We start from the raw sequence: 17,995 nt of genomic DNA on the forward strand, positions 1-17,995 counted from the left end.
AAATAAAAACGTATATGTTGTAGAAATCTCGAAAGTTATTATAGTTTTCAGATTCCTCAGTTATTTCAAAATTTCAGTTGAGATTAAAAATATGATCTAAAAGTTGGTGTCTTAAAACGTCTCACTGCATACCTCAAATCATCGGCCACTTTTCAAGAGGCAGACACTTTCAGCTCCTCTAAAAAAGGTGTGACATTATTTGTCAGAACTTGCATTGACAGTACACACCTTGCATTTCCAAAGACAGAAGGATTCTCAGAAAGACAGCACACCTACTTTACCAATATAGAAAAACAGAAATAATTTTGGGCCATACATTGGTAGCTTACTCTCCCTGCAAGTCTTATAAGCATTTGGCACAGCACCAGCACTATTTTGTCCAGTGTTTAAATCTGCACTCTAAGTACTAACCTCACTTGCCCCATTCTGGTCAACAGTGTTTCTCTAATGCATTATCTTTGCGTACAGTCTCAGCCAATTATTTTAAAATGCTACTCCACGTGTATTTCTTTTGATTAAAAACACACTTGACAAATACATTGTACAATAAAGTTTATTAGCTGTTCTCCTCTTTCTAACAAATGGAATGGATAGTGTAGGTAATTCTTTACAAACCAAAGCTAATTTGGTTGTGTGACTGCACCGTGACTGCCATAAGCACATCCCTTTCATGAACAATCATTTTAAAATAAGCAATGGCAGGTACCAAATAATACAAGAAATAGAGAATTTCATTACTGAAGGTAGTTCCATGTTTTGCTACAACGTATTTATAACATTTTGCACAGAAGTTAGTGCATTCCAAACGGAAGATCTTGCACCTATGCAATCCAAGATAAACATATACAGAAAAATAAAATGTATTCTTGACTGAATTCTCCCTTTGGTTAAGACATGCATATTACAAAGAAAAAAGACAAACCTGAAATTCCGTAGAAAAGAGGAGAACTTGCACATGTTTTTTTCTTGTAACTAATAATTCCCTGGACTTTTTGCCCAGCCACCATAGCCCATTTGATTTCATGAGATTAAGGAAGGTAAATTCTAATTTGTATTTTTATTCAAAACAAAAAGCTAGGAGTAGGTGGTAAAAGAAAAATATATATTTATATATATATATATTTATACGTGTGCGCAACTATGTAAAGAAAATAATTCCCATAGTTACAGAGTTTAGTTAAAGAAAGTTTAATATATATATATATTTATTATAACAAAATAGGCAGTTATTGTGGGTAAAATATTCATTAAAATCTGACCCCTAAGAACACACATTTTTAGGCTACGAATCACTCTCTCAGTGCCCTAATAACCATCTCTGCAATTGTTTTCTGTATTACTGCCAAGGGAAATTTGGCATTCCTCTGAAAAATACAAGGTTTCCTAGCACCTAAACATATTTTAGGCTCAAAAAGTGTGGTGACCATTATCTATAAACAATTTCTGTAAGACACTATAAATAGTGTTGCACGAGGAAGATTAAAAACATTACACATCTTTATCCCTAGCAATTTTATTGGCAAAAAAATGAAAAAATAGATTATAAGAATATCCATACGAAATTATGAAAATGAATATCCCTTGAGAAGTAGTAATGGGAGTTAATGAAAACGTTAACTCAAAACTTTAAAGTTCCTCTTTAACTGCCTGGAAAGAAAAAAAATATCTGTGAGAACAGAATTCAACTCAGAAAATAAAACCTGAAATTGATTGCCCTGACCAAACCATGCTATTAAAGTTAAGCGTGCAAAGTTACTCAGGATTTACAACTTCCTTGAATAGAACTTTTCTTTCAATTGTTATGAAATTTTAAAAGAAGGTCTACAAAGCTTTTTTGAAAAATCTTTGAAAGTTACTTTCCCTTAAACATTAAGGAATTTTACCAAGCAATTCCCTCCCACCCCAACCCCAAACTAATAGCTGGTCAGGCCATTCCACTGTCATGTTTGAAAAATGGCAAACCAACAACACACAATAATACAAATTATTTAAACTAAGAAAGACATCAAATTTAAAGCATTATGGGAACTGCAGAATGTGATGGTTAGGGTATGAACCACATTGGGAAGAACTAGAGGCAGGCTCCACTGGAAGGGCTTAAGAGTTGTCAGATGTAGTAGGTGATGACAGTTAGAAAATGAAAAAGAGAAATCCATTTTCATAATTTTTCCTTTGCTGGAACCCAGATGTAAGGCCCAGACTGTTCCTCTATGATCTGTTTCACTTGGTTGTAGATTTCTTCCAGTGTGTCTCCTTGGACAATAGCTGCAAAACATAATGTGGCAATCAGCAGTCATCTTTCCTTGCTCCATACAGAAACCAAGATGTTCTAAGCCATGAGGTTATTTTCTCTCATAGAGCAGCAAAAGGATTTCACATTGCTGAAGGAAGGGATGCCTACGGAGAACTCTGGTTTCTGTGCTTCTGGACAAAAAGTACATTGCTGATGATATTATAGGACACACAAAGCAACATCTCTTCCGCTCAGAGGCCTGGGGTTAGGAAATACTTTTCCTTTTAAAAATATTCATGTACAACTGAGGAGGTTTTTTTTTTTTGCCTTTCCTAACTACGTGCTAGAGTTGGTCCAAGTCAATCCACATATTCCCTTTGGTCCAGCTTTCATTTGCGTTTCCAAGATAAGCAGACAGGACAGTACAGGGCTGCGTACTGCATCAGTCGGAGGCCTGGCTTGATGTAGTGAAGGCTGGTGAACTCCTCAACCAGACCCTGACACTTCACAGCAAGGCTGATTGACCTCAGGGTTTCTACCTGAGAGCATTAGCTTTGGTTTTGGCAAAAAAGAGGATGAACTCATGGAATTTGTTGTATATTGAATAGATTAAAGTTTCATATAGTTAAAATGCAATTAATACTCAGATTATGTTAGATATATTTTCTCCAAGGCTAGAAAATAATTAGAAATGAGCCATGACATGTTTTAACATATCAGAGTAAAATGTAGTCTGGTGAGAAGAAGGATGAAGTTTGAGCTTTCCTTACCACTCTTCAGCCTGAAAAAGTGATTGCCATGAGATAGCGACTTATTTTTAATTAGAATTGCCACCTCAGAGTTGATAAGCTAAGAAACAAAGTCTAGCATGAAAGATAACGTTGGAAGCAGGCCAGATGTACTACTTTGTGCATTAATTTATTACTGCTGCTTCCAAGCTTTGTTTTAATGCAAATTACTTCCTTTTTATTCCTACTCATCATTCCTATCCCTTAAAAACCTTCTCCCTATCTGCAGCCCATTGTCACAGTGCCTGTGGGAGGAGGAGTCTGTTCAATTACTACAGCTCAAGTGTAATGTTCACAGCACTACAGTGCACTAGAAAGGTTCAGAAACATTTTTACCTTGCTAATTATCATCTTACTTCTCTCCAGCTATGTTCAACCATATACCTTCCAAAGCTCAATACCCTCAAAAGAGAACATGCATGTGCTCTTCATATGGTTCACTGCAAAGTTTAAGTCAGTCTAAGCTTAATTTGCTGATGAAGTTGATGTCAGTTAACTCACATGATGTAGTATTTTTTTCTTAACTGATTAAACAATTCTCACACAATCCGTTGTACCAGCCGAGTACGGGTGGCAGCCTCCAAATGGTAAATGGGACTGTCTTTAAGTATCTCAGGTAGATTCAGAACAGAACTCCTGCCCTCAACTGCATTAGCAAAGACAAATCTATGGGATGTTGCTATCTGCCTTTAACACAAACTTTATACTTCTAAGAAGAAAAATGGCCCACAGCACTAGGGCTCTTAAAAAGGGACCATAAGATTTTGAAGTATCTTGAACTCTGGCCCTTAAAAATTCACTAACAAAATTGCGCAATATACTGTCCTAACGTAACCTGGGAGAATATCAGCTATTAACTAAATAGTTAATGTCCATTAAAATAAACACAACAGTTTCCTGAACAACAAACCTGACATACCTGCAAGTCATTTGGTAAATGACTCTATAAGAGAGAGAATTTGCAATCTACATTGGAGAGTCCCACAGCTTTCTAGGTGTAGATGGATAAAGAGCTATAAGAAGAGCTGGAGAGCTAGATGTAGGCTTGGGATAAACAGTGAAGGCTGCAAGGCAGCAGATAGGGATGCCAACAAAAAAGGGAGGGACTCAAGTTGTTCATTGTGTGGGTAGCACACAATGCAGAGAACAAGGCAGCAGGAAGACAGGCTGGGAGTTTACTGGGTCCTTCATCTTCCTCCCATGTGAAGCCACCGTACTTTCCTGTGTCTCTGCTCAGGATAAGCAGACTGTTTAAGGATGTTTTGCATTTGCAGTTCTGCCTATGCATCATGGGGAAGAAGAAACTGGGCAAAGGTGATGTGTCACAAAAAGGAGGCAAACGGCGCAAACACTGAAACATTGCAAAAGAACACAACAGGACAGAAGTGGGGGGGGGGAGTGCCTATCTCTGACAGTAATAAAAAAGGCTCGTTTCTGTCCTCTTAAAAGTCCTGACTTGATCATTCTCCTCATACTGCAATCCACAATGAAAAAAAAAAATCAGTTTGAGTACTTATAGCCTACCCCTTGCTGTTACAGTTAACAAACCACATTTGTGTATGCCTTGGACCTAAGTACCATAAGTCTGTCATGCCATAATACCAGAGATTTAATTACTAACATTCTTTATTTCCCAATTTCAAAAATTGGAAGTTAAACGCTAGGTAATCTCAGCTCTACAAATAAAAGCTTTAAGTATACAACATAGCAACAAAGCAAACATCTGCATTTCAATACCTAGAAAACTGACAGAAAGCCTCAAGATTTTAAAACCTACATTAAGCTACTGGTAAACTTTTGTATATATTAAATTCATTAGTAAAATTGGCACCAGCATAGCAGTACGAAGGTGGTTCTATGATTCAAGAAAAATCACAGATCAGCCTGAAAACAAAGTTCAACCTTATTATCTCAATGGTAAGATAATTACTATACGGCGAGGAATAAAATTTCAACTGTGGCAAGGGAACAGTCCCAAGGAAAACAAACCTGTGAAGTGTTCAGTAAATTCTTGCTCCAGTTTCATAGCTCTCTCAAATGTCTTCCTGGCTTGTTCTTCCGTTAGGCGTTTATTCATTTCCCTGAGATTGAAAACATTATACACATAAAAAAATACCTGTAATCTTTTGAAATGAAATTTTAAGCCATTGTCTGAGAATTAACCTAATAAGAGGCAGTCTACTAAATGACGTATTTAAGTGGAGACTGTCCTGAGAACGAGCAGTTCTGACACTATGTTGTACAGAATTTTGTAGTGGCATTCATTCTTGAGCACTCTTGATTTCTTGATTAGAAACCCAGCCTAACAGTCCCTAGAAATTCAACCCAGGAAGTTTCCAGAGCAAAATAAATAATTAAATGTTTTTTAAAATTTGGTATTACAATTATCTTCACGTAACTTGCAGCTGGCTATTCAAATACAAGGACAGTCTCAAACAATTTAGCCTGAAGTATTTTTACTCACATGATATTTTCCACTGTTTTGGGCTTAATAAAAATGGAGATTGGGTACAGCTGGGCAATCTGCAACCTTTTGATCGCATTACCAGAAACGTCAAGAATACAATGTTTACCCTAAAAAGTAAGAAAGAAAAAGGAAAATGGCAATAAGCAAAGATTAAGTCACAGCTATGCATAGTGTAATAACTTAGAAGAGAAACCACGTTTCCATTGAAGCCAACAGAATTGGAGCATCTGCATCAACGGTATCAAGATTTCACCAAACCACATCAAAAATGATCACTTTATAAACTGTATTTATTTAAAGGATCATTCACGGATATGGCCATGCCGCAAGTCAGAGAAGAACCAGATGCCTTAACTGGCATATCTAAGAGAATAACCTCCACAGATGGTGAGCAGATTTGTCAATTTGTTAGATGGAACTGAATACAATCCTTCTGCTCTCCCCACAGGTAACACACTGGGGAACATCAGGTTTGAGGCTGTGAATGCCATTTATTTGGGCTGATTATTTTTTTTTTTATATCTTTTTAGAAACAAATACAACCTAATTCTTCCTCAGTTTGTTGAAACAGAATGTGGCAGGGTTTCTGTTCTCCCACTACCAGTAACTCTCCATCATCTCAGGATTTCCTCATTTCAAGAGCTCTTCCTGTTCCTTGACTCCCATCTAGATACATTTATTTCCACTCCACACATTTGTTTTTTTCCTTTGAATAGCATATGAATAATGTGTGACATCACCATTTCAGAAAGGGATGTGGTAGAGGAAGAAGAGCAGAAAACCACTCTTGGACATCTAAAATGAGAAAATCTTTTTCTTTAGAAGGATACCTAATATGAATGACAGAATTCTGTGAGCCAGGATACAAACCCACAAACACTATGAAAACAAAGGTTACTTATATCATAAAACATACTTTCTGAACTCCTGGGAGATCATTCTTGGAGGGCACAATCAAGAACAAGGAAGTAACTGCAGTCTGGAATGCCTGACACATTTCTGTCTCCTGGCAGAAGGAATCACCACGTTCATTTACATTTAATCCCTTGCGTAACAAGGGCTACAGAATTTTATTTCAGGAATTCTTAAAGAGGATAGAAAAGTTCTTCCCACATGAACAATACAAAATTGCTTGCTTTCAACTATTTCCAAGATCCAGGCCATGGATATGGATGCTGACTGCTACCATTTAAATGAAGTGTTTGTATATTCTAGCACATTATTTTACTACACATGCTGACCTGTCCACATCTTTCATATGGCTTCTCTTCAAACATGGTACATGCTCTGGGAATAGAGAATTAAGAGGTCCATGTTCTCTTTGTGATAGTACTGTTAGTATTTGCTGTGTTTGGTCCAACAACTTATGCCAGGTGTTGAAAGATATTGGACAAATGACGGAAGGCTAGATTGCCAGCACAGCAGAGGTGCTGGACCTTACAGAATACAACTGTGATTATTTACTCCAAACTGATAGTGAACGTGCATTAAAAGTGCCCTCCAACACAGGGATTTGCAAGCTGCTAGTGGTGACAAAGGAAGGAAGATATGAAAATTCCTTTCAAGAGAAGATTTGGAAGACGAGGAAAAGAAACACTAGTACTCATGATGCAGTTATCACATTGTCGTTCATGGAAGCTATTGTGCTCTTTGTATTGTACATTTAAACAATTTAAGTATTTTTATTTCCTTATTTACACTGCATCTGATTGAGAAACACAGCATAGCACTCAGTTTCTTTTACAATAACTAAACAATGGTATCAAAAAGCATCTTTAGTTGTGCCCATTACAGATAAGGACACAAGAGGGATAGGTATCAGCTGGAAGGAGAGTAAACAAACACAATTTAAAGCTGTTGCAAGAATACTATTTCTGGCGGTTCTGGGGTAATAGCAGTCAATTCTGTCAGGTTTGCCCCTACATTCATCACAGAAAACTTGGAAATTGTCTTCTGTGTCCCAGTAATAAGACTCACGGAAGAGACTCATCTCATAAGGGGGAGAGGAAGACAAGAAGGTTAGGTTAAGAGTTGGACTTGATGACCTTAGAGGTCTTTTCCAACCTAAATGATTCTGTGATTCTAAGGAAGGAGTAGCACCAGACCAACCAGTTTGCGCCCCTACTGTAATTATGAAGTCAAGTTCTGAAGGACTGGCTGTTGTATCCCAGCAGAATAAAGTTAGTTGGAACTGAGAAATAGCTGCATCTACCCAAAGTCCCGGCATGGAGTCATCTGGCAGTACTTTGTTCTTGATGTTAATTTACAAAAAATTCACAATTGTTTTGTGTCCTAATAATCCCACTAGATGGGCATAAGAGCCAACCAGCCAATTTCGGGTCTAGAATGGAACTAAAGATGGTATCTCTGCGACCACTTGAAGCAACTGCTAACAAGTTTGTAACATTTAAGCTGTTCAATGAATAGTTTCATCATTTAATGACATATGAAAGCTTTACAACTTCATCCAGCCTCCCCAGGTATTGTTCATTTCCTTTAATGATTTTGTAATCAATTTCTTTTTCTTTAATTTTTTCAGTATCTACCACTGGACCAGACTGTATTCCACAGGGTTGGTAAGACAGCAGAAGAAAACTTCATCATATGAACCACAAAATTTCACCACTTTCTCCCTGTTTTTGATTCCAGTAAATTATTCCTTCCTGAAATAACAATATTTATCCATTTGGCCAGAGTGGTTTACACTTCTTTCCTGAGGACTTACTACATTCCCACGTCACACAGATTAACCACACTTACCCTCTGTGTGTCCAAGCAGGAAGTGCTCATGCTTATGAGTTCCCACCTAGAAAATAGCTGTTCTGTCTTTCACACAGATCAGATATTCTCTAGTGTAAATGCGCTGTATTTGTAAGTTAACTAGAACAACATTCATCAACCTAATGTGAAACATTTGCAAAGGATTTTCACAAATCCATTCTCTTTAAAACAAACATTGTACTCTAAGAAATGGGATTCCTTTCTCCCACTCTTTTTCAGGGATCTCAAAGAAATATTTGCAAAAAATAGTTAATGAAAACCTGTTCAAGACAAAAACGATGAAGATAACAGCCTTCAAAATGTAGTGGCATTCATGTAAGCAGTTTTTCTAAAACAGTTTACTACATTCACTCTTTCCTCTTTGTCAAATAAATCCATGAAGGGCGCATGGATTTAAGATTTTTTTCCACACAGGTCTATAGCATCAAATGGATCATCATATTAATCAACTCTACCACCACTATTCTTAATTAATGATCTATGTATGCGAACAAATTAGCCTCTAATTCCAGTGATTTTCCATCCTATTCTCTTTTTATAAGAAGACGAAAACTACAGTTGCCCTTTTCCATTAATTTAATCACAATGCTCTCTTCATTTCTCTTAAATGTATTTGTGACAGTGCATCTTGTTTCTAGTTTTGTACAAAGTCCTTTTAAGGTTACAGAGTTCCTATTGGCTTCTTGCCATTCTTCTCTTTTCCCCTTTCAGTACAGTCAGATAATCACCTCAGTAAATGAAAGTAACTGGCACTGATTTACCTTTTCTGCTACTTCTCGCACTGATTGGACACTTGTTCCATAAAGATGATTATTGTACTGGCCAGCTTCAATGAATTTGTGATCCTGAATATCCTTCTCCATTTGCTCTCGAGAAGTGACAAAATGGTAATCACGTCCATCCACCTCATAATCTCGTTTTGGTCTAGTAGTATCTTTAAATATAAACCAGTAATTTTTAAAGCAAAACAAGAAACAGTGACTTTTTTCCCATACAACATCCAAAAATAGTCTTCCATTTATACTGCAAAATTGTCACAAGCAAAAAGATGATTGACAATTAAGATAGCTCTTACAAAGTTCAGACAATACATTAAGTTTTAAAACTCAATATACAGAGGGTAAGTCTATCAAGAAGGTAGCAAAAGACACAGAATTATTTTAGTATTTGCTGACACTTACGTGGAACACATGAGCCAAATTTGTCTGGAAATTCTGAGATCAGATCATCATTTATTCTGTCTTTCATGGGTCCCAAAACAATCACAGGTCGAGTATAGTTGACTATTAAACATAAATAAAATAAGTTACATTTCAATGAGATGACTACCCTTTAAAGTTCAGCAAAATAAACTTTATCATATGGTAACAGTCTTAACATTTAAAAGAATATGTACTCCTAAAAAGAAAAAAAAAAAAGTTGAATAATGTATATTAACTAAGATAGCAGTCAAAGATGTCAGATATTTACTCTCAAATGACTACTCTGGGTTACTACTGAAGATGAGGCTTGAATTACGAAGCCTTGGGGAAAAAATAAACTTTTCAGAAAGCAACACCCTTCATTTTATTGAAAACAGCAAAATGAGAAGTTTGAAAATCTTTTCAATTCAAGGAGAGCTCTTAAAATTTGAGTTCTCTGTTGGGAAAAGCTTCTCTATTACTTCCAAGACTACCACTTAAATACTTGCATATGAAAACATTCAACTACAGCTTCTGTAACTACTAACACCCCTATAAAATGAACTATAGCATCTTTTAAAACATGCTTCATTTGTTAGAAAGTAATAAAGGGCTTTTCATTGGAATTTAAGGACAAGCAGAAGATATCTAATTATACTGCAAGAGCCATGAAGACAATAATGTCTAAATATCTAGTCATTAGCATATCATTTCAGCTGTATAAATTTCAGTTTTAGGTTCAATCTGTCATTAGTACACAAGTAAATCCAAGTTAAAGTGTGACCTATAACATACATTTTTAATTTAACTCCTGGAACTAATTCCTTCCAGTGGTAATAATATATTCCTAAAAGAATTCTCTTAGATCCTATTAATTCAATTTGTGTATGATGTATATTTACTTTGTTTGCTACCGTATTTTACAGGTACTAGAAATGAAGTATGCCTTTTTACAAATTATATTTCTAAATATATGAGCAATGTATCAGATGATGTAAATCAATGTGATAAACAGAAAGAGTAAAAATTCAACTTCTTTATACACAGTGAAGCATGACCAGGACCGAGGTGAAAAAGAAATGATAGGATCCCATTAAAAATCAGAAAAGAAAAAAATCTAAATCCAAATGTGATGAGGTGTTTTCTTCTAATTAATTTTAATTTCATTCCATTTTTTTTTTCTGAAGATTTTATTTGGCAATTTCTAACCAAATAAGCCTTATATAAGAAGCACATACAGAAATGAGAGACTACAATGTTTTATAAACACTTCAACTAAAGTTTGCTACAATAGATAAATAATCTGATACGATTTTTCCTGTGACACAAAATGGAACAGCAATAGTACGATTGCTAAAGCAATATTAAACTGAAGCAAACTATTATTTCTGAGGTTCACACTGATGTAACTTCAATATACCCTATTTTCCTTACACAATGTAAACCACATAATGGAAAGAACCACTGTTAATTGGCACACCTTTGGATTATGTGCTAAATAATATATCAGTTGTATTTAATAATTTATGCCTTTATGCTTTATTTATTTTAATAATGGTAGCAAAAATTTAAAAAAAACAGTGAAGAAGTTTATTATGGTGCTCAATACATAAGGGCACATAGAGCATTCTAAGGATGAATATTGTGTGAATTGAGATCTACAAACCTTCTTGTTGATTGACAGGTTCATATGACAACACATATTCCTCTTGGCCACCTAAAAATATAAATGCAAAGAAATATCTATGTATTGCTTTTCTAAACCACTAATATTTACATTGAGTCATTTAATGAACCACAATGATATAGACATTCTGCAGTAAAATACGTATTACAATGATACTGATGGATGACATTTTTCAAGAGTGATGAATTATAAAAATTACAAAGATAAGCCAAACAAAATTTTAAAAGCGTAAGACACATACAGTATAATTTCTTAAGATATGTTAGCATGTCAGGCACAAATATTTTAAAGCACTATTGAAATGCTCTTATGTTTCCCTGAACAAAATGCATGCATGGTACCATTCACTGCTAGAGGCAATGCTACCGTCATCATTAGCATTTTCCATACTTTGAAGCCAGCTTTTACAGCATTTTCCTATACTTACACAGAGCTGAAAACATGTATGTCAAGGTGTAAATCCCTTCCAGTAAATTTTTCATGAAGTGGCATTTATATAAACACTTTCAACCACTTCAGTTCCACAACAAAATATTATGTTGTCTCTACTACATAACTACTATTTTATTAGAGATTTTTAAAAGATGAATTTGAAAATGAAGAACGTTTTGTATTGTTCTCAGCTTCAGAAAGCACATTAGCAGTGAATGAAACTACAAGAACTAAATTTTGACCTTTGACAGCTGCAAGTTTCTTAAATGTTAGTGAAAGCATCTGAAATATACCTCAGTTGCCATCTCTCTAAAATAACATTTCTAATTCAATAAAATGTTTCAGAGTAATATTTCTTGCACGGGAATCACTAAAAATCAATTCCATGACAGCAGAGAATTTATAATTCAGAATGCACAAGCTTAAATTATATGACAAAACTATGAACTTTGAATAAAATACAGTGCTTCAATAACTCACTTGTGTAGTTTTTACAACACACTTTGGAATTCATACAGAGGTACACACTAATGCTATACCCGTCTTACAGAAACAGATGGCAGATGAAGGCTTTTATAAATTCATATATTGCTTCTATATATACGTTCTTTATTTGATAGCAAAGACCACTGATCCTTTAAATTTGAACTTTACAATCTCTAAGAGAAATAAAGATTTCTCTTATTTGTAAAAATTTGCATTCCAACTGTGCTACAGCAATACATGAACAAGCATTTTAATTTAAGGTATTGCAAGTGAGGAATACATTAAGACAGACATGGAAACATGCAACCTGTATATTTTAATATCTCAAAAAGTCACTCATGCAAATGGATTTTAGAAGGACAGTATATACTTTCAGAACCCTTTTTAGGCTAGGGAGAAGAGTAAGGAATCACTGACTATCAACTCATCTATGAAATATCCAGCTAACATAATTAGATACTTCTTTGGTAAAGTCACATAACTATAAGGTCAAAAATTAGTTAAGCAAACTATTAAAGAGATAATAACAAGTATAAAGCATTCCCTGATTGAGGGCCAAAAGTATATATTGTCATTGCTTTTTCAATACTGGGGAAAAATGAATATTAATAGAATGAACCTTTTGAACAACCGTACTCATCTGTAATCAAGATAACTTTCATATTAGACAGCAGTAAAAAGAAATTAAAAAATCATTTTAATAAAAAGTGCTTGGAATTACACATTCGGATTAGCAAATCCATGACATTCATAATAAAATCAGGGCTTCTCAGGTAATAAAGATGTAAAAAGCTAACTAGTAGTACCAATAATGAGCTTTAAATGTAAAGAAAGCAAGCTCTTAATAAAGCAAGGTTTTTCCTCAAGAAACTTGGAAAAAAGAAAGCAGCAAATTTATGGAGAAACAGTCACAGTTAGATAGCTTTAATGGCACATCATTAAAAATGGTTAAAATTTGTAAGTTAGTCATATAGGCAACAGCAACTTCGATACATGCTTAAATCTGTGTTATTCTCAGTGAACATGAATGCCATGAATGCCTCCCCTGCTTTTTTTTTTTTTTTTTTGCAGTTACTCTACAACAGCGTTAAGCATTGTAAGCACTGAGGATTTTTGTACACATATAAATTCTCGCCTTGAGTGTAATCATCTGTATGAAAAATCATGGCTCATTACTCTTGACAATATCTGCAGCTTCCAAACAGATGTAACTGTTCGTGAACCACTTTCCTCATTACCCTAACATATACAATATCTGTTTCTGAAGTGCCTCTTACACGGTTAACAGGCACCCAGGAGCAGATCAGTGAGCCACTCTGTCACACTGCTTGACTTTTACTGTTCCTTTTTCTGTTCCTCTTCAAATCCTCAGTGTTTTTGTCTTCCTGCTCTGCTCTATCCCAGGTTTCAGGTGTGAACTCAGCAACCTTATCGAGGAGTTGTTCACTGGAAATGACCAATGGGACTGAAATGGGACAACCTACACCGTTCCCCCCCCCCTTTTTTTTTTTTAAATAAAAAAGCATTGTAGAGTAGCATCAAATAGCATATTACACTATTACACACTAGGAACATGTACTATTCTAGTAGCTTGGGTAGAAGTAAATAGCGCTTTAGCTTGGGTTAGTAAAAAAAAAAAAAAAAGCTAATTCAGCCTAGTACTTAAAAGATATACTGCAGGTGGGGGCACGCACACGAGCGTGGATCTAGCATGCTAATTTATCGTAACTGATTCCGGCAACTAACGTATCATATGCTTTGAAGACAATTCAGACTAAGCACCCACGCTTGACAAAATAGAGATATGAAAGCTGAAAAGCTAGGGTAAATACATGTTTGCTCATCTTCACTTTCATTAGAAGTATCTATTTGTCTTATCTGAGTATCAGTAATAAAATATTGTTGATAGTTATTACACTATTTAACAGATTACACAGTTTAGTTATGCTCTCAGTTATTAAGCTCAACTACATACATATTTGTCAACATTAAATGTACATCTGGCTTTTAACAGTTGTAGCTAGCATGCATAATTAAAAAAAAAAAAAGGAATTAATTCAAATTAAGCTGAACTAAGACAATCATAAACCACAAAAAATATCCATGAAGGAGGTTTGCAATGATTCTCTCTAGTCAGTTAAAAAGAAAAAAAAAAGACAGCAAATTTTGCAGTACCCACCAAACACATGAACATGGATTTGACCTGAAGCTTACTGTGAAGTTCTATTTAACATGTAAATACCCAGAAAAGACAGACAGACAAAAACAAAGAGCTACTAAACAAAGGTTCTAAATAAACAAAGAACTTAAAAACACTTACGGTAACTACTTTCACTATCGCTGGCATTAGAGGTTACATGCTCTGAAATTGCAACACAATGGAAAAAAATAAGGAACACACACTAATGGCATGAGTTCAAAGGAAAGCAAACTGACAAAAATAATCCAGATGAAAGACAACAGTGATATCAAAATGCTGAAATCAATACATACTGCATATAAAAGTTTTAAGGTACTTCTCATAGCTCTCAGGATCAAGCTTAATTTCACACAAAAGGAATGGATGTTAATAAAAAGAAAAAACATTAAATAACACATCAAAATAAGATTATGAAAAGTACACTAATTCACATTTCATATGCAACCCTGCAATTTTTAGGTTTTCACTTCAAAATTAGTTTTGTTGTGCAAGAACTATGGGATCCTGAATTTCATTTTTTATGTAGGCAATTCATTGATTTTATAAAGAGTCCTGAAATATGTTCCAAGAAATACAGTTAAGCACATTCAATAACAGACACCCAGCTACGGCATTGTTTCCTCTAGTAAGGATTTACTACTCAAAAGTTCCTAACTTTTATTCTAGAGCACCTATACAAATTTCATGTCTTTTTCATAGTAATCAAAATATTTCAGTACCTTTAAGCTATAATGTATATTTACTTTAATTTGTGTAACAGAAAGCATTAAACGTGTTTATGACAAAAATTAACTCAACTGAAGAACATTGCATATCAATCTATTCTGTTACTTGCAAATTGTACAAATCTAGAGAACAAATGTCACTTTTGATATTGCTGGACTTTTTTGTAATGAAAAAATTTTCATGCCAGCAAATGACTATCTCTTTCTAACAAAAAGCACTCTTATGTTCACGGGTTAAGACTGTACAAAGAAACTTGTGTTTGATCTTCACAAAATAAATATAATCAAAATTAATATTATGTAGCTGCGTGCATAGAATGATACATATTGTTTTCATTGGAAGTCTTTATAATAAATTGAATTTAGTGTGGTTCCTCTGCCACAAGATTAAAGAGAAGGAAGCAAGAGGACTCCAAAGGAAAGAAAACAGGTATGGAACAAGTATGTCTTAGTGACTGATAAACATCAAAAAACCATCAGTCACATGTAAACTAGTTAATCTTTTAAAATACATATATTTTTTTAATTGGCCAATATCTTTAACATCTCTGATTAGAACAAACTTCCACTTTATTTCTGTGCAGCAGAAAACATATTTACAAATGTTTGTGAGTACCAGAAATTCAGATCCACTTCCATTTTCTTGCTTTGGAAAAAGAATGCCCATATAGGCATGGAAGAGAAAACCAAATGTTTAAAAGCCTCATAATAGAACATGGCAGAATTGCCTTCCAGGGGAGACACTGTACTAATCAATTAAGAACACAAGTTGTGGTAAACTGATAACTGGTCTATTGTAGCAAGCAGTCTTGCAGAGCCAAGGTAGTAGAGCTTGTGTTAAGCATGGTAAGGCAGTTTCCAAAAGCTGGACTGCTGAAAAAAAGGCTCAAAATAGACATTTGTCTTTTTACAGAACTACCTAGTGATATTTCTGGACCACATTACATAGTTTAATGATTATAAGGCCACAGAAGTTGATTATGATTGGTATTCTGCTCCAGACCAATAATCTCCTTGAAACTGGTTTCAGAAATGGAAGATTAATTTTATTGCTACCAGCATTTTTATTTACTTAAGTGACTGAGGCCGAGCATAGAAGTATCCCACTTCCTACATGTAATTTCAGGAACACTGAGCATAACATAGAGGATGAGAATAAAGGGAACAGTTACGCCCTGGGAAGAAACGTTATCTTTAGTGACTAATTTTACTATCGCATAAACACCTAACAATCTACTTGTTTAATATCTGTCATGAAAGAAACGTTATGACTGCTTATTTTAGTCCAGAGGTGATGTCTGTGTACACAGATCTGTTACAGTATTCAGCAACTTTTGAATCGTGCTGTATTCGATCAGTTACCAGGCATTTCTGCAGGAAACAAAATTAATGCTTATGCGTCTCCTTTATCAACTACCCCTCTACCTAGTCAGTGGTGGTCTAAGAGCATCATAAGAGTTCAGAGGAAAACTCTCATGGCATCTGTTAAGGAAAGCTTTTCTTTGTCTTGTTTTTAAAGAGCTGAAGATATCCACCACCTAGAGAGAGGACTGCCAACTACTTAAATTATGACAACAGTTGTGCTATGACTGTGAAAAGTCATTTTTTAAATAATAAAACACAAAACCAATACTAAAATAACATTTGCAAAATATATCAACAAATTTACAAATACAGTCACTATCAAGGACAAATAAGTGCTGGTAAGCTTCTGAACAACGACAACAAAAACCCACTAACGTCACAATCAATTAAAAAGTAACATGTTCCTGAAAGCAAAAATCCCCAGAACATTACAAACTCGAAAAATCTTACGAAACATTTTTAGTCAACCTCCTTATGCCAGTAGAGCACCAGTCTCAAAGAGATCTGTTTTTTAAAAAAAAAAGTAGTTTTTCAGATGGAGGTTAAAATAACTTGGGAGTATTTTGATCACTTACTCAGGCCTTTTGATCCCATGTCGTCAGGGACCTCCTGCAGAGTAGTCCCCAGAGGGCAAGCAATAAAAAGACAATCACAAAGAAAATAATTGTCAGTAATATATAAAATTGGCGCTACGACAGGAGACAGTTCCTAGAACATCACAGGGGAAGGTAAGTCCATAGGATTTAACCAGACCGGCACATGAAGTGTTGTCACTGGTGCAAATGGCAGAGACTGCAGCTTGTAACAGACCTGGTCTGAATCAGCAAAAATACTTTTTGAGAAGACTATTTTTTTAGTGCAGGCAACAACAAAATCAAAGTACTTTCTCTTCATTAAGGAAAGCAAATTAGAATAGAATGACTTGGAAGCTACCAGTCTAAAGGGACTGACTGGAGAGCCTGGTAAACTCAGCCATACTTGCTTTGCTGCTCCGCACTCTCCTCAGAGTGAGGACTGAGGAACCATTACCGACAGCACTGGAGAGCTGTTACCTCCTCCAGTTACACATACTTATTCGACAGTATTATCCAGGTTACTACAAACTGGGACATTCTTTGGTTACAATTTACGTAAAGAGCAAACAAATGATTGCATTGATTTTATAAATCGGTTTGTCATTTGCACATTGAGCTCGTTAGCCTGTTGCAGCTCATGAAACTGTCTCCATAGTAACACCCTACTGCAATCTAGCAGGCCCTTCTACGTGTGCTTTTCTCTCATTGAGTGCCACATACTTACGGTCAATATCACTGGTTTCCTGCTCACTCTGGTCCTTGTTCTTGTAGAAGGGAAATTTTCGGGAAAAGAGGTTCTTTTTACGCTTGTCATTGAATGACTGCTGAAGAAGAGAAGGAGGGGCAAAACAAAGGATGTCTAATTCTGTGTGAACAAAGGCCCAGACCAGCAGCTTTGTGGAAGCTGACTCCTATAACCACATTATGCAGTGCATATTCCAATTTAACAGTGTCTTCTCAGCTCATATAAAGTAGAGAGAGATCAGGATCATGGCTTTGCTCACCCCCTCTGTATTTCACATGCTTACTTCCAAGAGAATTGTCAGGCTGGTTTACCCTGTGAGGCCTGACCTGT

At 35.3% G+C, this 17,995-nt stretch overlaps 1 protein-coding gene across 4 annotated transcripts in view; it reads right to left on the minus strand.

Moving 5' to 3' along the window:
* Positions 1-536: 536 nt before the first annotated feature.
* Positions 537-17,995, minus strand: part of DLG1 (discs large MAGUK scaffold protein 1) — a 151,780-nt gene continuing 134,321 nt past the window's right edge. For 2 of the 4 annotated variants that reach the window (XM_035544711.2, XM_035544712.2), the window contains 8 exons: positions 16,921-16,954; positions 14,376-14,417; positions 11,117-11,167; positions 9,451-9,552; positions 9,031-9,203; positions 5,486-5,595; positions 5,011-5,102; positions 537-2,265 (listed from right to left, as the gene is read on the minus strand). In XM_035544711.2, coding sequence (XP_035400604.1) covers positions 2,159-2,265; positions 5,011-5,102; positions 5,486-5,595; positions 9,031-9,203; positions 9,451-9,552; positions 11,117-11,167; positions 14,376-14,417; positions 16,921-16,954 — 711 coding nt within the window. In that variant the 3' untranslated portion in view covers positions 537-2,158. Of the gene's footprint in view, positions 2,266-5,010; positions 5,103-5,485; positions 5,596-9,030; positions 9,204-9,450; positions 9,553-11,116; positions 11,168-14,375; positions 14,418-16,920; positions 16,955-17,644; positions 17,745-17,995 lie in introns of all 4 variants that reach the window. The other 2 variants (XM_035544709.2, XM_050712560.1) reach the window with 1 other exon arrangement.

Source organism: Cygnus atratus, chromosome 9 (genome assembly GCF_013377495.2).
Source record: "Cygnus atratus isolate AKBS03 ecotype Queensland, Australia chromosome 9, CAtr_DNAZoo_HiC_assembly, whole genome shotgun sequence".
Classification (NCBI taxonomy): domain Eukaryota; kingdom Metazoa; phylum Chordata; class Aves; order Anseriformes; family Anatidae; genus Cygnus; species Cygnus atratus.